This window comes from Notamacropus eugenii, chromosome 3 (assembly GCF_028372415.1).
Source record: "Notamacropus eugenii isolate mMacEug1 chromosome 3, mMacEug1.pri_v2, whole genome shotgun sequence".
Taxonomy (NCBI): Eukaryota; Metazoa; Chordata; class Mammalia; order Diprotodontia; family Macropodidae; genus Notamacropus; species Notamacropus eugenii.
The window spans coordinates 310,747,275-310,763,181 of NC_092874.1; the positions used below are offsets into that span (position 1 = coordinate 310,747,275).

At 44.2% G+C, this 15,907-nt stretch overlaps 1 protein-coding gene across 5 annotated transcripts; it reads right to left on the bottom strand.

Annotated features, from left to right (window-relative positions):
• Positions 1–1,430: 1,430 nt before the first annotated feature.
• On the bottom strand, positions 1,431–15,047 carry LOC140496634 (uncharacterized). 5 transcript variants are annotated; one of them, XM_072596657.1, is made up of 6 exons: positions 14,957–15,047; positions 14,561–14,662; positions 14,220–14,302; positions 10,751–10,877; positions 10,271–10,366; positions 1,431–6,178 (listed from the first exon to the last, which is right to left on the bottom strand). In XM_072596657.1, the coding sequence occupies exons 2-6, from the start codon at positions 14,631–14,633 to the stop codon at positions 3,690–3,692; spliced, it is 2,868 nt and encodes a 955-aa protein (XP_072452758.1). In that variant the 5' UTR covers positions 14,634–14,662; positions 14,957–15,047; the 3' UTR covers positions 1,431–3,689. The 5 variants fall into 5 exon arrangements, with proteins under 5 accessions (XP_072452758.1, XP_072452760.1, XP_072452759.1 ...); XM_072596659.1 differs by having other exon boundaries at positions 14,984–15,040; XM_072596658.1 differs by having other exon boundaries at positions 14,888–14,971.
• Positions 15,048–15,907: the final 860 nt, after the last annotated feature.

The window sequence follows — 15,907 nt, forward strand, 5'->3', positions numbered from 1 at the left end:
AAAAAAAATCCCAATGGAGGATCTCAAGGCAAAATGCCTGCCACACTCAGAGAGAGAAATATGGAAGTCACTCACATATTGTAGCAGATCATGTTTGTGTATGTGTATGTGTTTGTGCATCATGTTCTGATTTGTTATACGATTTCTTTCATTTATCTTAGTCTGACTACATAGCATGACTATCGTGGAAATATACTCAATAGGAAAGTATATGTAGAATCTATACAGAATTGTATGCAGTCGTGGGGAGGGAGGGGGGTAGTGGGGAGTAGGTGGGGAGGGATAAAATCGCAATTGTATGGCAGTGATTGTTAAACATTACAAAATAAAAAAAAAATGAGAGTAATAAAAAAAAATAAAAATGATTACTTGTATTTATGTATATACTGGAGCCTGTTATTAATTACTTAGTGAAATCTCATCCTCCTGATGGGGGAAATGAATGGTAAATTAATGTAAAATGTAAAAATTGGGTTCTAATGTGAATTTCTTAAACATGACAATTGGTCAAAGTTCCAAATTTGATTTTGTAAGAGTGGTAAGATTATAAAGCTCAGGAATGGTAATCTAAAATTGTATCAAGGTCAGTTTTGTAGGAGAGTGGATATCTGGATTTCCACAAGAAGATAAAGGGAAGAAAATAATGAGATGCTGTGTTGAAGACAGCTTGAATGAGCATCCAGACCAGAAAACTGCATCAGATGATGTTCCTCCTCAGACTGATGAATGAGATGAAACTTCTAAAATGACAATTTGTTGATTTGCCTTTTTCTTCTGAGTCTCTGTATCTGTACTTATGAAAGGGATCTGCCCCCTTGTAACTTGTCAATGCATGGGTCAACTCTGCTCCCTTCCCATATTCATATAGGGGAGATAGATGAAGGGAAGAATTCATACGGGAAAAAAAGTGAGGAGATATTGATTGGATTTAGATGTGAATACAGAAATGTTAATAAAGAGAAAAGGGGGAAGTTTGTAGGAAACAAGGAAGAGGTTCTGTTTCCACAGTTTTACGTGACCAGATTTGTGACCTAGCACAGTCAGCTTAGAGGTCAGAAACTTGTACACAGGCTTGACGAGGTATTTGAGGGAAAGCCTATCAGAGAGGAGAACATTAGTCATGTGGCAACAGATGGTGAGGTGGTAGGTCCAAAATTCGCAGCAGTAGAAGCTTCCATTAGTCTGAACATACTTGGAAGCCACGCGTTCATTCAAGGGGAACAAATGTAAAGATTAATCAAAGCTTTCCTGATTTCACAACAGGCACTGTTTTTTGTTTAAGGTAAGCATGTTTCTCCTTAACGTCTGTACATGTTACAACTTGTTAGTTGGACACATTTCTCACAGTCTCAGATGAAATCTTTTTGAATTATTAAACTTAATTGGAAATACTAATACAACTAATTGAATTTGCACAGAAACCTTTCACATTTAATTTTAAAATAATTTTATTGATTGTGTGCATTTATATCACTTACATTCCCCAATGTATCCTTCCCTGAACTACTCCCAGAGAACCACTCCTTATAACAAAGAGAAAAGGAAAAAAAGAAACAGTTCAGCAAAACCAACCAACAAATTGAAACCTGCCAGAGTTTATATACACCATTCCACACCCATAATACCCTAACTCTGCAAAGTGGTGGGTGTGTTGAAAGAAATAATCCTTAGTTGATACTGATTATTCTGTTGATTTATTTTAACATATAAGACTTAAATTCAGATAGCTTTTAGATTAAGAAATATATAATTGTCATCAGAGATCAAGTTCCTCGTTTTGGTAGAGCTGAGCAGTTGAGCTAAGCTCCTGCAGAATTGAGCTGGGATGAACATTTCCCCATTTCACGGAAGTCCAAGTTTCCTTTTGGAGTTAGCTAAGTCTCACCTGCACTTATTGCAAGTAACATCACTTTTCAGTTAGCAAAGTAATCCCATTGTAACAAGAGTGATTGATATAAAGCTATAACCAAATAGGCAGACTGACATTTATCACTCTCCGTTATGCTCCAACATGTCTACACCCCAAATATTGGCAATAGTCCCTAGCTAACCTCAGATTATTCCAGGATGTACCTAGCTTAACCTCAAGTCAAGTGTCAAGTGCACCATCCAATCAGAATTCAATCAAGTTTCCCAAGAATCTGTAATTTTTCCATTCCTTTTTTCATGATTATAAAAATAAACTCTATAAACACCCAGTTTGTCTACGGCTACTGAGAAGCCACTGACCTCATTTAATGGCAAATGTTAGCTTTGCTAATAAATTTATTTTGGGCAGAACTTTTTGCCCCAGTTTCTCTTTATTATAGATTTCCATCGCGACAGTGTATGAGTCTCAATTGACTTCTTTGGAGCCAAGCTTCGTCATTATACTTTCACAGCATTTAATTTTTTTTTAACATTTGGTTGTTGGGTTATTTCCATTTCCATTGCAGTTACTGTGAATCTGTGTTTTTTCCAGTTCTGCTTAATTAACTTTGCACCAGCTCATTTAAGTTTTCACATGCACCTCTGTATTCACCATACGTATTACTTCTTACAGAACAGTGACACTACACAGCCACTTACATTGAAAGAATCTGAATATGCGCTTTCCAGTTACTCCACAAATCTCCCTCACATTCTCATCCTTTCACTTCAATCATTCTTACATGTTAGTAGCTATTCTGACCTTTATTTTGTTTGTCACAAAGACCCTCATTAAATTTCATCATATTCCTCAGAGTTATCTGTTTTAATTACATAATGGGATTTCACTGTATGAATGTCTCACAATTTGCTTAACAAATACCTTACTGCTAAATACTTCAGGTGCTTGCTTCTAGCTCTTTTTTTTATACTATAAATGAATATAAAATATTAAAATTTTTGACCAGATGACTGTTTTGTTTTTGATAACACTTTCAGAGTATATAATTATCAATGCAATGACTAACAAAAGTATATGATTTTTTTTGGAGACATTTACTGTGTACTGAGAAATTGTGTTCTAAAAAGTCTGTAACTTTCTCCCATCAATATCTCTATCCAATTCCACAAATATGGTTTCTAATTTTTCTTGAAAATTTGATGAGTATCTCAATTATAATGTATATAATTTTGATTAAGACTGAACACTTTCTATGTAATTAGCAATTTGTTTCCTCATTTGAAAATGATCTCTTCACACCCACTGACCATTTCTCTATTATGGACTAAGAACTACCTTTGTAGATTTTTAGTAGTTCTTTTCACATTTATCATATTTGCTATCAATATTTTTTACTTTGATTATATTGCTTTCATACCTTTCCATTTTTTGTCCTTAAATACATCTTAACTTAACCCTTCTAATTATTAAATGCATTTTCTTAATTCAACAATTGAAATAGCTGTATAATCCCATCCCTTCCACTTTTAGCTCATTTTACAGATATATCTGAGGCTACAAATCAAGGGGAATCATGAGGTATGAGATACAATTCTATATCCATTTTCTGCCATTTTGCTAACCAATTTTCCCTAGTAAATTTCTTAAATACTTCTTTTGCTAGTTACCTTTTCTGTAAGTTTATAAATGATTAATATTTTGTTAGATAGATGGTATCCCTATTCTATCTCCTTACCCTCCTGCCAGTACCAGATTATTTTGATTAAAAGAAGTTTGTAATATATTTTAATGTCTAGGAATACACTTTTACTTTTAATTTCTAGGGTTTATTCCTAGTATGAATTTTCTGATGCTGAATAAGTGTTGTACACCGAGTGAAGGCCTTACCACATGTAGTGCATTCATAAGGTTTCTCACCACTATGTATTCTCTGATGTTGAGTTAGGTATAGTTTCCTGCCAAAAGCTTTTCCGCATTCTCCGCAATGATAGGGTTTTTCTCCACTATGAATTCTCTGATGTAGAGTAAGACAATGGCCATTTCGAAAGGCTTTGCTACATTCACTACATGGATAGCACTTTTCCCCAGTATGAACTGTTTGGTGACGGCTAAGGTACAAATTGCGGCTGAAGGCTTTTCCACATTCACTACATTTATAAGGTTTCTCTACAGAATGAGTTTTCTGATGTTCACTGAGGCTCCCTGGACGACTAAATGCTTGTTCACATTCGTTACATTTGTATGGTTTCTCTCCTGTATGTATTCTGTAATGAAGAGTGACCTGTGAGCTGTTGCTGAAGGCTTTACCACAGTCTTTACATTTGTATGGTTTCTCCCCACTATGGACTCTCTTATGTTCAGTAAGGTGTCCCCTTTGGGTGAAAGCTTTTCCACAATCACTACATTTATAAGGTTTCTCTCCATTATGAATTTTCTGATGTCGAGAAAGGTCTCCCCGCTGGCTGAAGGCTTTTTCACATATATCACATTTATATGGTTTTTCTCCAGTATGAATTCTCTGATGTAAACTAAGACCTATACCTTGGAGAAAGGCTTTCCCACATTCAAGACATACATGGGATTTCACACCACTATGAATTTTCTGATGTACATGGAGTGCTGAGCTATTGTTGAAGGCTTTCTCACATTCATTGCATTTATATGGTTTCTCTCCAGTATGAATTCTCTCATGCCGACTAAGATATGTAATTTGGCTGAAGGCCTTTCCACATTCAGTACATTTATGAGGCTTTTCTCCATTATGAATTCTGTAATGTTCAGTAAGACGTCCTTTCTGGATGAAGGCTTTTTCACATAGATTACATTTATAGGGCTTCTCTCCAGTATGAATTCTTTCATGCATATTGAGCTGTGAGCTGATGCTAAAGGCTTTACCACATTTATTACATTTATAAGGTTTCTCACCACTATGAATTCTTTGATGTTTGGTAAGGTCTCCCTTCTGGCTGAAAGCTTTTCCACATTCACTGCAATCATAAGGTTTCTCTCCATTATGAATTTTCTGATGTCGAAAAAGGTCTCCCCGTTGGCTAAAGGCCTTCTTGCATATATTACAGTTATAGGGCTTCTCTCTAGTATGAATTCTCTGATGTTCAGACAGATGGCCCTTCTGGCTGAAGGCTTTTTCACATACATTACATTTATAGGGCTTCTCACCAGTATGAATTCTCTGATGTACAATGAGGCCTGCATGATTACTGAAAGGCTTGCCACATTCAGGACATTCATAGGGTTTCTCTCCACTGTGAATTCTGTGATGCAGAATAAGGGATGAGCTATTGCTAAAGGCTTTTCCACATTCATTACATTTATATGGTTTGTCTCCATTATGAATTCGCTGATGTGCAGTAAGATGTCCTTGCTGGCTAAAAGTTTTTTCACATACATTACACTTATAAGGTTTCTCTCCTGTATGAATTTTCTGGTGTCGAGAAAGGTCTCCTTTTTGGCTAAAGGCTTTTTTACATATGTTACACTGAAAGGGTTTCTCTCCAGTATGAATTCTCAGATGTACAAATAGTCCTGTTCGATTGCTGAAGAGCTTCCTACATTCGTGACATTCATAGGGTTTCTCTCCACTGTGAATTATGTGATGTAGAATAAGTGATGAACTATTGGTGAAGGCTTTTCCACAGTCACTACATTTATAGGGTCTCTCCCCATCGTGAATTCCCTGATGTTGAATAAGGTATGTGATCTGGCTGAAGGTTTTTCCACAGTCTCTACAGATATATGGTTTCCCAGAGGAACGACTTCTGTGACATTGAGTAAGGTGTCGCCTGTGGTGGAAAGTATTGCCAAATTCAGTACATGGATAGGATTTCTCTTTAGTAGCTATTTTTTTATCTCCATTAAGGTCTGAGGGGTCACTGAAGGCTTTATTGCATCCGTGATCCTCATGGGATTTCATTCCTGGGGAGATTCCACTGTGATCACTCAGGTCTGAAGAAAGTATGAAGTTATTTCTATGTGTATCATATTTACAGAGACTCTTTTCTAAAGAAACATTGCTTTGTGTATCAAGGACTGACTTTGGATCAAAACTTTTCACAAACTGATTACCTTTATGGCCTTTGGCCTTATTAAAATTTTTATCCTTACTTCCTTGCATCAGATCTCTTGCCTGGATATTAGTTTGATGCCTGTCAGGGATGTTTCTACAACTTCCAACTTCTCCAAATTTACAGTCCCAGGGACCACCTTTTGTGAGTCTTTCCTGGGATGTGTCTTCCAGGGAAATGCACTGTATAAGGGTTGTATTCTTGGTTTCTGACTGAGTCTCCCAATCTGAAATACCGAGAAGAGAAAGGAAAAGAAAAGAGAAAAGGAGGAAAAATGAAAGAACAGAGAAAACATTTTTTTTTCCTATTTTCTGAGCAGGGAGGAAGGTATCAAATCCTCATTATTCTTTAAGGATCCATTTCATAGCATGAGAATTTTGAAATATACCAAACACTTTCTACCCAATCTAGAGGTTTCCAGTATAGCATCTCTTCTCCACTCAAGGGAAAGATTGAGGTTGGGTGGTTTGGGGGGTGGGTCCAGTAGGATTAGGGTTAGCAGAAGAAGATAAGCTCCTATCTCTACTTTGGAAACAGATACTGAGGGGGAATATAGATTCCTACCCTCTTTGTTTCCTCCACTAAGGGACATTACCCCTCAAATTTAGGAGCGATTTTTCTTCTTCCTTTGAAAGAGGTAGTGTTAATTTTCATGTCTGTCAATTTAAAGAGCATACAAAGCACTATGAGGAGCTAACATGTTCAAAGGGATATAAAGATCATTTGTTCCAGATGATGAAGTAGTCAAAGTATGAGATGAATGATTAAGGAAGGATCACAAATAGAGGGGATGGGACTGCGTAGCTACAGGCTGAGGAGCAGACAGAAGACACTGATATCACTAAACCCACTGTGATCATCACTGTTAACACAGACTCCTAACTAGTCTCCCTCCCTCAGCTTTTCCCCTTCCAGTTTGCTAAGAACACAATCATTGAATTAATGTCTGTGCCATGCATTCAGACCCTGTAATTCTACTGCTCTACACTTCACTCATCTGTTTCCTACTCTGAGGTTTCACCTTCCTAAACAGATCACAAATTCAAGAGGTCAGTGGATGGGTTTCACAATGACAGGTAGCCAAAGCCCTCAGTGAACAAAGTATAGAACTCCCTCTTCTATAGAACTCTGCTCCAGAACAGGGGAGGCCAACATCCAGCCTAGCACAAGGTGAAAACTTCTGGGGGGCCCAGGTCTTCCTGCCACAGTTCTGAGACAACACAGATGGCTGAACAGGTTTCCCAGGCACAAAAACATGAATCAAGGAAGCCCAAGAGGGCTAGAGAAATGGGGCATGGGAGTGAAATGCTTTGGGCAACTGAAACATGAGAAGCAAAAAGTAAAAGCTGTTGTTGCACACACTGGTAACTTAAAGAACTGATGACCACAGGTGGTAGCTGGATGGGCTTGTAGACAGACTACCAGCTTCTAGTCAGGAAGACACATATTCAGATCTTGCCTCAGATGTGTCCTAGCTGGGAGACCCTGGAAGGTCACTGAATATCTCTGCCTCAATTTCCTCTTCTGTAATAACATTATAGCTATCATTAACAGTGTGCTTTAGAGCTAGCAAAGTGCTGTACAGATGTTATCTTACAGAGGAGGAAATGAAGATGAACAGAGGTAAAGTTACTACTCAGGTCTTGCACCCTGCCCCACCATGCTTGTTTCTGTAAAACAAAGCCAAGTCAAAGCTATGATCCTATGGAGGCCTCTGTTGCAGAGTCATGATCACAGAATCAGTCTCCTCAAGCTGGAAGATTAATTACACCCATTAAGTGGAGCTGACTCCGAAGCTGGAATCATTCCAATGATGTCCCAGACCAGCTTCCCCATGACAAAGAATTGCACTAGAGTTAGACTACTCCCACCTGTAGGAAAGTTTTTACATTTCAAACTAAAATCTCCTTCTTCCAACAATAAGGACTACTTTTGTCCTACCAAACTGAACCAAATGTTCCAGGACATGAAGATGGCCCTCCACCTTCTCTTTTCCAAAGTCAACATCCCCAGTTCCTTGAACCCATCTGCCAGTCCCCAAGCCAGCCTGGGTCCTCTCCTCTCTGCATGGTCCACATTTACAAAATAGGGCACATAATTACTTAACAGAGCAGAGAGCAGAGCTGGGTCCAGCAGGGCTATCCTCACACATTTTATTTCATCCTCATTTTCCACTGACGTGCATTCACTGTGGACCTGGTTTCGCTTCTTCACTAAGCCTCCAGTAAACTTGTCATTGGGAAATTTCATCATCTCTCAAGATCCAGTCACCCTTTGTTCCTCTCATTAGAGGGGGAGCCATAACTCCTCCATTTCAGGGGACTGACAGCTCAGCTTTTGTGTAAGGACTTTCCTTTTCTGTATTTTTATCACCAGTACTTGAGGGGCAGCTAGGTGATGCAGTTGATAGAGCACCAATACAGGAGTCAGAAAGACCTGAGTTCAAATCTCACCTCAGACACTTGACACTTACTAGCTGTGTAACCTTGGCAAGTCACTTAACCCCAATTGCCTCATCCTGGGTCATCTCTAATCATCCTGATGAATATCTGGTCACTGGATTCAGATGGCTCTAGAGGAGAAGTGAGGCAGATAACCTACACAGCCCTGCCTCACTCAAAACAAAGTCAAGTACAAGTCATGTCATCATTTCTCTGATGGCATAGTCTTCTTTGGCAATGAAGAACGAATACACATCACCAGTACTTAGCACAGTACCTGGTACTTGGTGCTTAATAAATGTTTACTGCCGCTTGACTAGCCCCACTCTTTATTCTGGACCTTTGAACAAGGGTGCCCCTCCCCCCCCAAGTCTGGAATGTGCTACCTGCTCACACTTCCCTCAGGGAATCAGTTTCCTTTCAAAGCCCAGCACAGGTGCCCCCCTCTTTCCTGAGGCCTTTCTGGATACCTCCAGTTGACACTGCTCTCTCTTCCCTGCCCTCCCCCCTTCCTTCCTTTCTCAGAATGATCTTGGGTCTGAGTCTAGGTGGTAAACACCAGGACCTGATTCATTTTTGGTCTTTCTGACTCCATTGCCTTGCACGGAGAATAGACTTTACTTTTGTTTGTTCACTGTTTCCTGCTGGGCTTCTCTCTGTGTAGACCTAGAGCTATGTGCTGCTCTGGCTGCCCTGTCCCACTGCTGACTAGCTGCATCTGGAGCCCACTCACACTCAGATCATAAATCAAGGGAGACTTCCCTTGTGTCTGTGATCAAGATTAGGATCAAGTGAGAAAACATAGGCAAAGCACTTTGCAAACCTCAAACTTTCCTATGAAAATGCTCATCACTCTCATGGTTACCAGCCTCCTCCTCACCATCATCTTCCTCCTCACCATCATCCCTCTCATCCTCCTCCCTATCATCCTCACCATTCTCCTCATCCTCACCACGTTCACCCTAATGATCATCACCCTCTTCCTCACCACCATCATCCTCATCCTTACCATCCACAATGTCAGTTAGGGAAATGGGCAGAAGGTTCAGGCTGGATTTATGGCTCAGTGGTGGCCCTAGGACTGCTGTCCATAGAGTAAATGACCCAACACCATAAGAGAAGGGAGAGGCCAGGAGATGGGCACGAGTGTATCTCAGCCCAGTTCATCCAACCTTTCTAAGCACCTGCCACATGCAGGTATGACAGGTGCTAGGGACAAAAAGATAGTCTCTGGCCACAGCCCCTTATGTTCTTCTAGGGTGGGGAGAGATAAGGGTCCAATGGAGCAGGGAGATATGGGGGCAGAGGGCCTACACCAAGCACTTGGGAATATCTGTGGAAGGGAGAAAACAGTATCAGCTAGGGAGGCTGGAAAAGGCTTTGGGGATTCCTGGCAGTGTGTAGACTTTGTCAGGGCAGGGGTTATTTCCTTTCAGCCTTTCTATTTCCAGTGCCGAGGGCAGTGCTTGGTACCCATCTGGCATGGAACCTGAGCTGTGTCCTCCAGGAGCAGACAAGGGAGGGGAAAGGCCAAGGTGGCATCTTGTCACTGGGGAGTTGCAGGAAATCCAGGACCAAAGAGAGAGCAAAGCCTTGGAGGTGGAAGGGTATGGGGCTCAGAGCCCATCCCTCAGCTGTTGAGGGACCCTGGCCAACACCCTTCACCTTTTAGAGGTGCCTCCATTTCTTCCTCTGTATGTTGGGGATTAAAAACATGTGGAGATGTGAGGCAGGTAATGGCCCCTGTGTGTGAGCCACCTTTATACCTCACAGAGCCTGGGAGAAGGGGGGAAGCATGGAATAGTTTGAGGAGGCCCCTCAGTGCCAGCCTGGGATGGGCCAGGACACCTGCTTGCCTGCTGGTGACCCTCTCTCACCTGCATGGGGGCTTCTTGGCTCTTCCTCCAACACCTTCCATGGGCCTTCCCCACACTCCAGCTGAGAGATCAGCTCTGGCTTGGAAACTGGAAGTCCTGCTCATGGGAAAGAAGGGAGAGCACCCTCCTGAGTCCATCCCTGCTCCCTCCTCTTCAGGAAGAGGCTGGCACTCTGGCAGTGCCCATGGGGTGGGATGAGGTGAAGCCTCTGCTGGACACTGTCCTGGGACCAGAGGGAGTCAGTCTGGGGCTGCACGTACACTGTGAGAGCTTAATAAATGCTGGTCATGGGGACTGTGGGGCTGAATTTGGGAAGTCTCTACTTGCAGACCTTCTCCTAGGAAAAGGGGCACAAAGAGTCTCTCTGAAGGTCAGTCACATCCAGAATGAGGGGAGCAGCCCTTCAAAAGCCCACAAGTGAGGAACTCTGTCCCCGGGAAGGTCAGATTGTGAGACCCCATGCATGTTCTGACTTCTTACCCAGGGAGACAAAGTTCTCATAATTCTCCAGCATGACCTCCTGGTACAGGCTCTTCTGGGCATGGGTCAGCTGCCTCCATTCCCTCTGAGTAAAGTCTACAGTCACATCCTGAAACGTCACGGACTCCTGAAATAGCCAATCCATTTCTGCTTACACCTGGATCATCCTGTACTGGGTCCAGAGGCCAGGGAAGGGGGGCATAATGTGTGGAGTGGGCACAGATGATTCTGAACCCCAGTATCTGTCACCCCTTCTCCATCCTAACCCTCCTTTGATCCCTAGCTCCTTTGGGTCCTCTAGGTCACCCTCTCTGAAGTCTTCCCTTCCTGTATTTATTTCCTGGCTAGCCTGTTCCCTGTTGGACCACTCTGCTCCTTGGCCCTTGAAGTTTGAGTGGGTCCCAGGGCGCTGGGCCTGGGTCCTCTCCTCTTCACTCTCTATACATTTTCTTTGTGCCTCCAACATCTCTGGCAGGCTTCACTATTATCTACATCTCATCCCATTTATAGTCAGCTTGGTCACAGTTGTGCCCATGTCTTCACCCCTGCTACATTATGAGCTCCTAGTTTCTGCTTTTCTGTGTATCCCTAGTTCTTAGGACAGAGCCAGTACACATCAGGTACTTAATGGATGCTCACTGGCTTGACTTGAATATTCTCCTGATATCTGCTAGGTCAGTAGGCTAGTCCTGACCAAAGGGACAACAGAGCTGGATCAGGTCCCCAAGAAAAGGCAAAGAGGCTCATGAGAAGCCAGACTCAGAGGAAGATCAAGACATGGAGTTACTACTGTGTGCAGAATGCTGGTGGGATACCAGAAGGCCACTTTTTCTGCCTCTGGGAAGTTGAGAGTCTACCAGGTAGAACTGTGAGTCTACCAGGGGAGTGCTTTTACCTGGAGTGATGGTGCAAGGGAGTGATGCAGATCAAGGCTTCCAGGACACACTTAGGTGGGGGAATTACAGAGCCTCTCCCCAAGGAGGGAGCATGGGAGCCGGGTTGACAGGGCTAGGAAGATGGGGAGGCAGGGAAGCTGGCCTTGAACCTGAAATGTGTGACCATGGGTGACAGAGAGTCTGGAAACCAACTGTAGAGGACCTTCCCCAAGTCAGGCCATGGGATCTACATTTGATGGTCTAGAAAATGGGATCTTTGAATGTTTGTGAGCAGGGGAGTGGGGTGAAGGAGATGATGTCTGCAGCTCTGTGGAGGAGGAACTGCAGAGACCCAAAGGCTGGTCTAGTAATAACATTTTTAGACTTCAACTTACAAGACAATAGAGTTATCATCAAAACTATTTGGTCCTGGTTAAAGACCAGACCAGTAAAAGAGGTCATAGGAACAAAATGGATTAGGAAGAATCAGAAAAAAATCAAAGTCAATAACCCAGTATGTGATAAACCCCAAATTTCAAATTACCTTGTGAAATGGCCTCTATTTGGGGGAACTCCTGGGAAAACTGGGGAGCAGTTTAGTAAAAATTAGGGTTAGATAAAAGTCTGAAACCATATGCCAGAATAATATCAACATGGATATGAGACCTCAACGTTAAAGGTCACACTACTAAAAAATGAGAAGAGAGCCAGGTCAATTCACTTTCAAAGCTAGGGTTAGGGGGCAGTAGACTTCTGTTTGGCATTGTTGTTTTTGGTATCATCAACATTTCCACTGTTTCCCTTCTCCCAGATAGAGAATTGTAAGGCAAATAGAGACTACCAAAAAATAAAGTAGGTTATCTGACTACAGGAAATCCAAATGCTTCTATGCTTCGTGCCAAAATGGTGCAGCTACAACACAGCAGAAAATGTCAAGCTCAATACAAATGGGAGTCAGAAATCCTACATAGTGACCCCCAAGGCTAGGCGGTGACTTAGAAAACCCCAGATTACCATGATCTGTGATCTACTGTAGTTTTGTTCATTTTGTTAAACATTTCTCAATTATATTTTAATCTCACCACTGATAGCTAACAGACAAGTTATACTCGTATTGACACAGTATCTATGAAGAAAGTCATTCCCCAATGGAAAGGAGGCCAACTGCAAATGAATGACAAGCCAATCACAAATAATCAAAGATTTATGAATCAAAACAAGCCCCAGGGTTCACCTCAACACCCAAAAGATGGGAATAATCGCTACAAAGTGGTATAAACCATCCTGGGAAGGACAAGACATCCATATCCTGTGACCCAGAGATCTCATGGTCAAAGAGGTCAAAGGGAGACCAGGGCTCCTAGCTATACCAGAATATTCATAAGCTGGAGAAACTAGAAACAAAGTAGATGCCCATGGACAAACCAAGGCTCTTGACTGTAAAGAGAAGCCTGGGAAGACTTTCAGGATTGATGAGCAGAACCAGAAAAAGCAGAACCATGACTACCTGGTTCTGGAGAAGGGTTAGGCGCTGGGGGCAGGGATCAGCCTGAGAAAGGCCTCTCTCTCCTCTGTTCTCCTAGCTCATTGTTACAAGGGTGGCTCCTGATCTGAGAGGTAGGAGAGGAGGGGCATGGGTAGAAAGACCTGACACAACAAATCTATCCCAGCAATTGGGTGAAAGGTGATGAGTACTATAGACACAGAGAGACCTCATCTCAACGAGGGTTATGATTTGTCTCTGTGGGTGTGTGCATGTATGTGACTATATGTGCATGTGGGTGTAATGGGTGTCACTGTGTGAGCATGTCTATGTACATACGACTATATGTGTAAATTGTGCATGTGTGTGATTGCGTAAGGGAGTGTAACTGGATTGTACATATGTGCAATTTTGCATGTGTGTCTATGTACATGTGTGTGATTATGTAATTGAGTGTGACTGTGTGTACATGTCTATGTGTGTGGGATTTGTGTAACTGAGTATGCATATGTCCCTGGATGCCTGTGTGCATAAATGACTGTACATGTGTGAATGTGCATGTCTATATGTGTAACTGTGTAACTGTATATGTGTGATTGTGATTGTGTACACATATATAATTGTGTACCTGTCTATTCATGTGTATGACTATGTAGAACTGAGTGTGATTGTGTGTTTGTGTATAATTGTGTGTACATGTCCATGTATGTGTGTGTATGTCTCTGTATGTGCACATTAATGCATGTGACTGTATATGCCTGTGTGTGTGAGGTGGGGTGAGAGCATGCGGGTGTGCACATCCCTGGAGGCAGCTCTTGATCCCTTCACTCACTGGGGAGCTCACAGGGGACTTGAAGTTGGAGGGAAGATGGAAAGAATGAAGTGGGGGATGAAGGAGAGAAGGGAGGAGATAGGCAGACCTCCTGCTGTGGGTCCCAGGCTAGGCGACCCCGTTTCTGGTCCTGATCTGTCAGTGGGGTCTCCCTCGGCTGGCTGACCCCCGAGCACCCTCCCAGTTTCAGGGTGTTGTGGACTCTGTAGCCAGCCCACTTTGGGGCAGGGGCTCATGGACCCCAGGGGGCCCATGCTCCCCCAAGCACAGTCCACTCACCAGGGAACCGGGGGCCACCGCGAGCCTGGAGGTTGCTCCTTCCTGTCTCCGACTTCTGCTCATTTGTCGGTGGAGGGTAGCATCTGGGGGAACAGAAGGGGGTCAGGAGGGGATTCTGCACCCCGCCCCCTGCCCGGGGCCCTCCTGCCTCGAAGTGCACCCCCTTCCCTCCCCGCCCCCTCCGCCCCAGTCCCTGCAGACGGTGGGGCCCTGCAGGTGGGCCCAGAGGTCTGGACACCTGGTCTGAGTGGAGAGGATCACTACCTGGGAGGTCGCTCACATCTTCGTGTCTCAATTTCCCCCTCTGCCCAAGGCGGAGGGCGTTCGCCATCGTCTCTTACCTCGGTCCGCAGGCGTCCTGCAGGGCAGTCCCTTCCCTCTCTGCCACTGCGGGGTCGCTGAGGCCGGCTCCATCCCGGGGAGGGGGCCTCTGGCGCAGGACCCTAGGGAGAGAGCCAGAGTCATTCCCCACCCCCTTCCCAGATGAGTGCCCACCCAGGGGGAGGCAGGCGGTCCTGGGTTCAAGTCCCAACCTCCCCACTTCCCTTCCCCGGGACAGGGGCCACCACACCGGCCATCGCTCAGGTCTGGGGGCGGAGGCACCCCCGAGGGGGAGGTGAGGATGGGGCTGGGGTAGAGACAGCCGAGACAGAGACGTGCAGAGGCACCAAGGCAGGTTTGGGGAGACAAGCAGACGCAGAGGGAAAACAACCACGATGGCACACTCAAGCAGCGACCTGGGGCCCCGACTCTCGTTTACGCACGTTCCGGACCGCGCGCACGCGCACTCCTCCCGCGCGGCTAACTTGCCTGCCCCAGTAGGGCCTGTGCAGCCCGAGTCTCGGAACTACCTTTCCCATAATGCAGCGGGCGGCGCAGATAGGTGGGGTTCCCCGGCTCAAAGAATTCTGGGAAGGGAAGGGAGTGCGTGACCTTCCGTTCCGAACGCCCAGGCCCCTCCCTCCAGGCCCCTCCCTGTCCCACGTGACCTAAGCCGCAACCCCCGTACTTGTTGACCTTCTGGAGTCCAAGACGTGATCCTTGGGGTGGCTCGGCCTGCTGTCTCTCCGCCTCAGACTCTGAGACCGGAGGGGAGCAGGGGCAGACACAGGGACTCCAAGAAGCTTCATGGCGGCGAGGTGTTGTACAGTTACCACTGACCTTACTCTGGCCCAACCTCTCCAGTCTCGCTCCTGCCGCCCGGGGAAGACCCTTCTTCGCAGCAATTTGATATGGAGGAAGCCTCGGAGTAGGGAGGGTAGGGGGTCTGACCTAGGGAGCTTGGTCTGGGACCTGTGCTCAGGAAGGGAAACTAAGGCAGGAGGTGAAGCTGTCAATCGACGTTGAGTGTGCCAGTAAACACAGGATGTGCAAATTTGAGATATCCACCGCAAATATTCACAGGGACTATCTGTACCCAACCTGTGGTAGAGCATTCCAGGCCTATTGATGAGGGTCAAGAAAGGTACAGGAAACACTAGACAGCCCAGGCAGCCTAATCTGGAAAGAATTCACTGGACTCAAGCAATTTTAAGACAAGTAGGCAAAAAAGTTTATTATTATGCTTTTCAGCAGACAAGAGTTCCTGCAATTTAAAAGAGTTATAGCTAAAGTTTATATAGATTATTCTATAGTAAGAAGTGTGCCAAATATGCTAAGTAGGTGCTTTGGGGTATGATTAGGGAGTG

Coding starts and splice junctions, on each gene's coding strand:
- LOC140496634 (XM_072596656.1), bottom strand. CDS start 14,684: ATGACTCTGGCTCTCTCCCTAGGGTCCTGCGCCAGAGGCCCCCTCCCC. Junction 14,303..14,560: donor CAGGACGCCTGCGGACCGAG/GTAAGAGACGAT, acceptor CTGTTCCCCCAG/ATGCTACCCTCCACCGACAA. Junction 6,179..10,270: donor GCCAAGAAGCCCCCATGCAG/GTGAGAGAGGGT, acceptor TCGGTATTTCAG/ATTGGGAGACTCAGTCAGAA.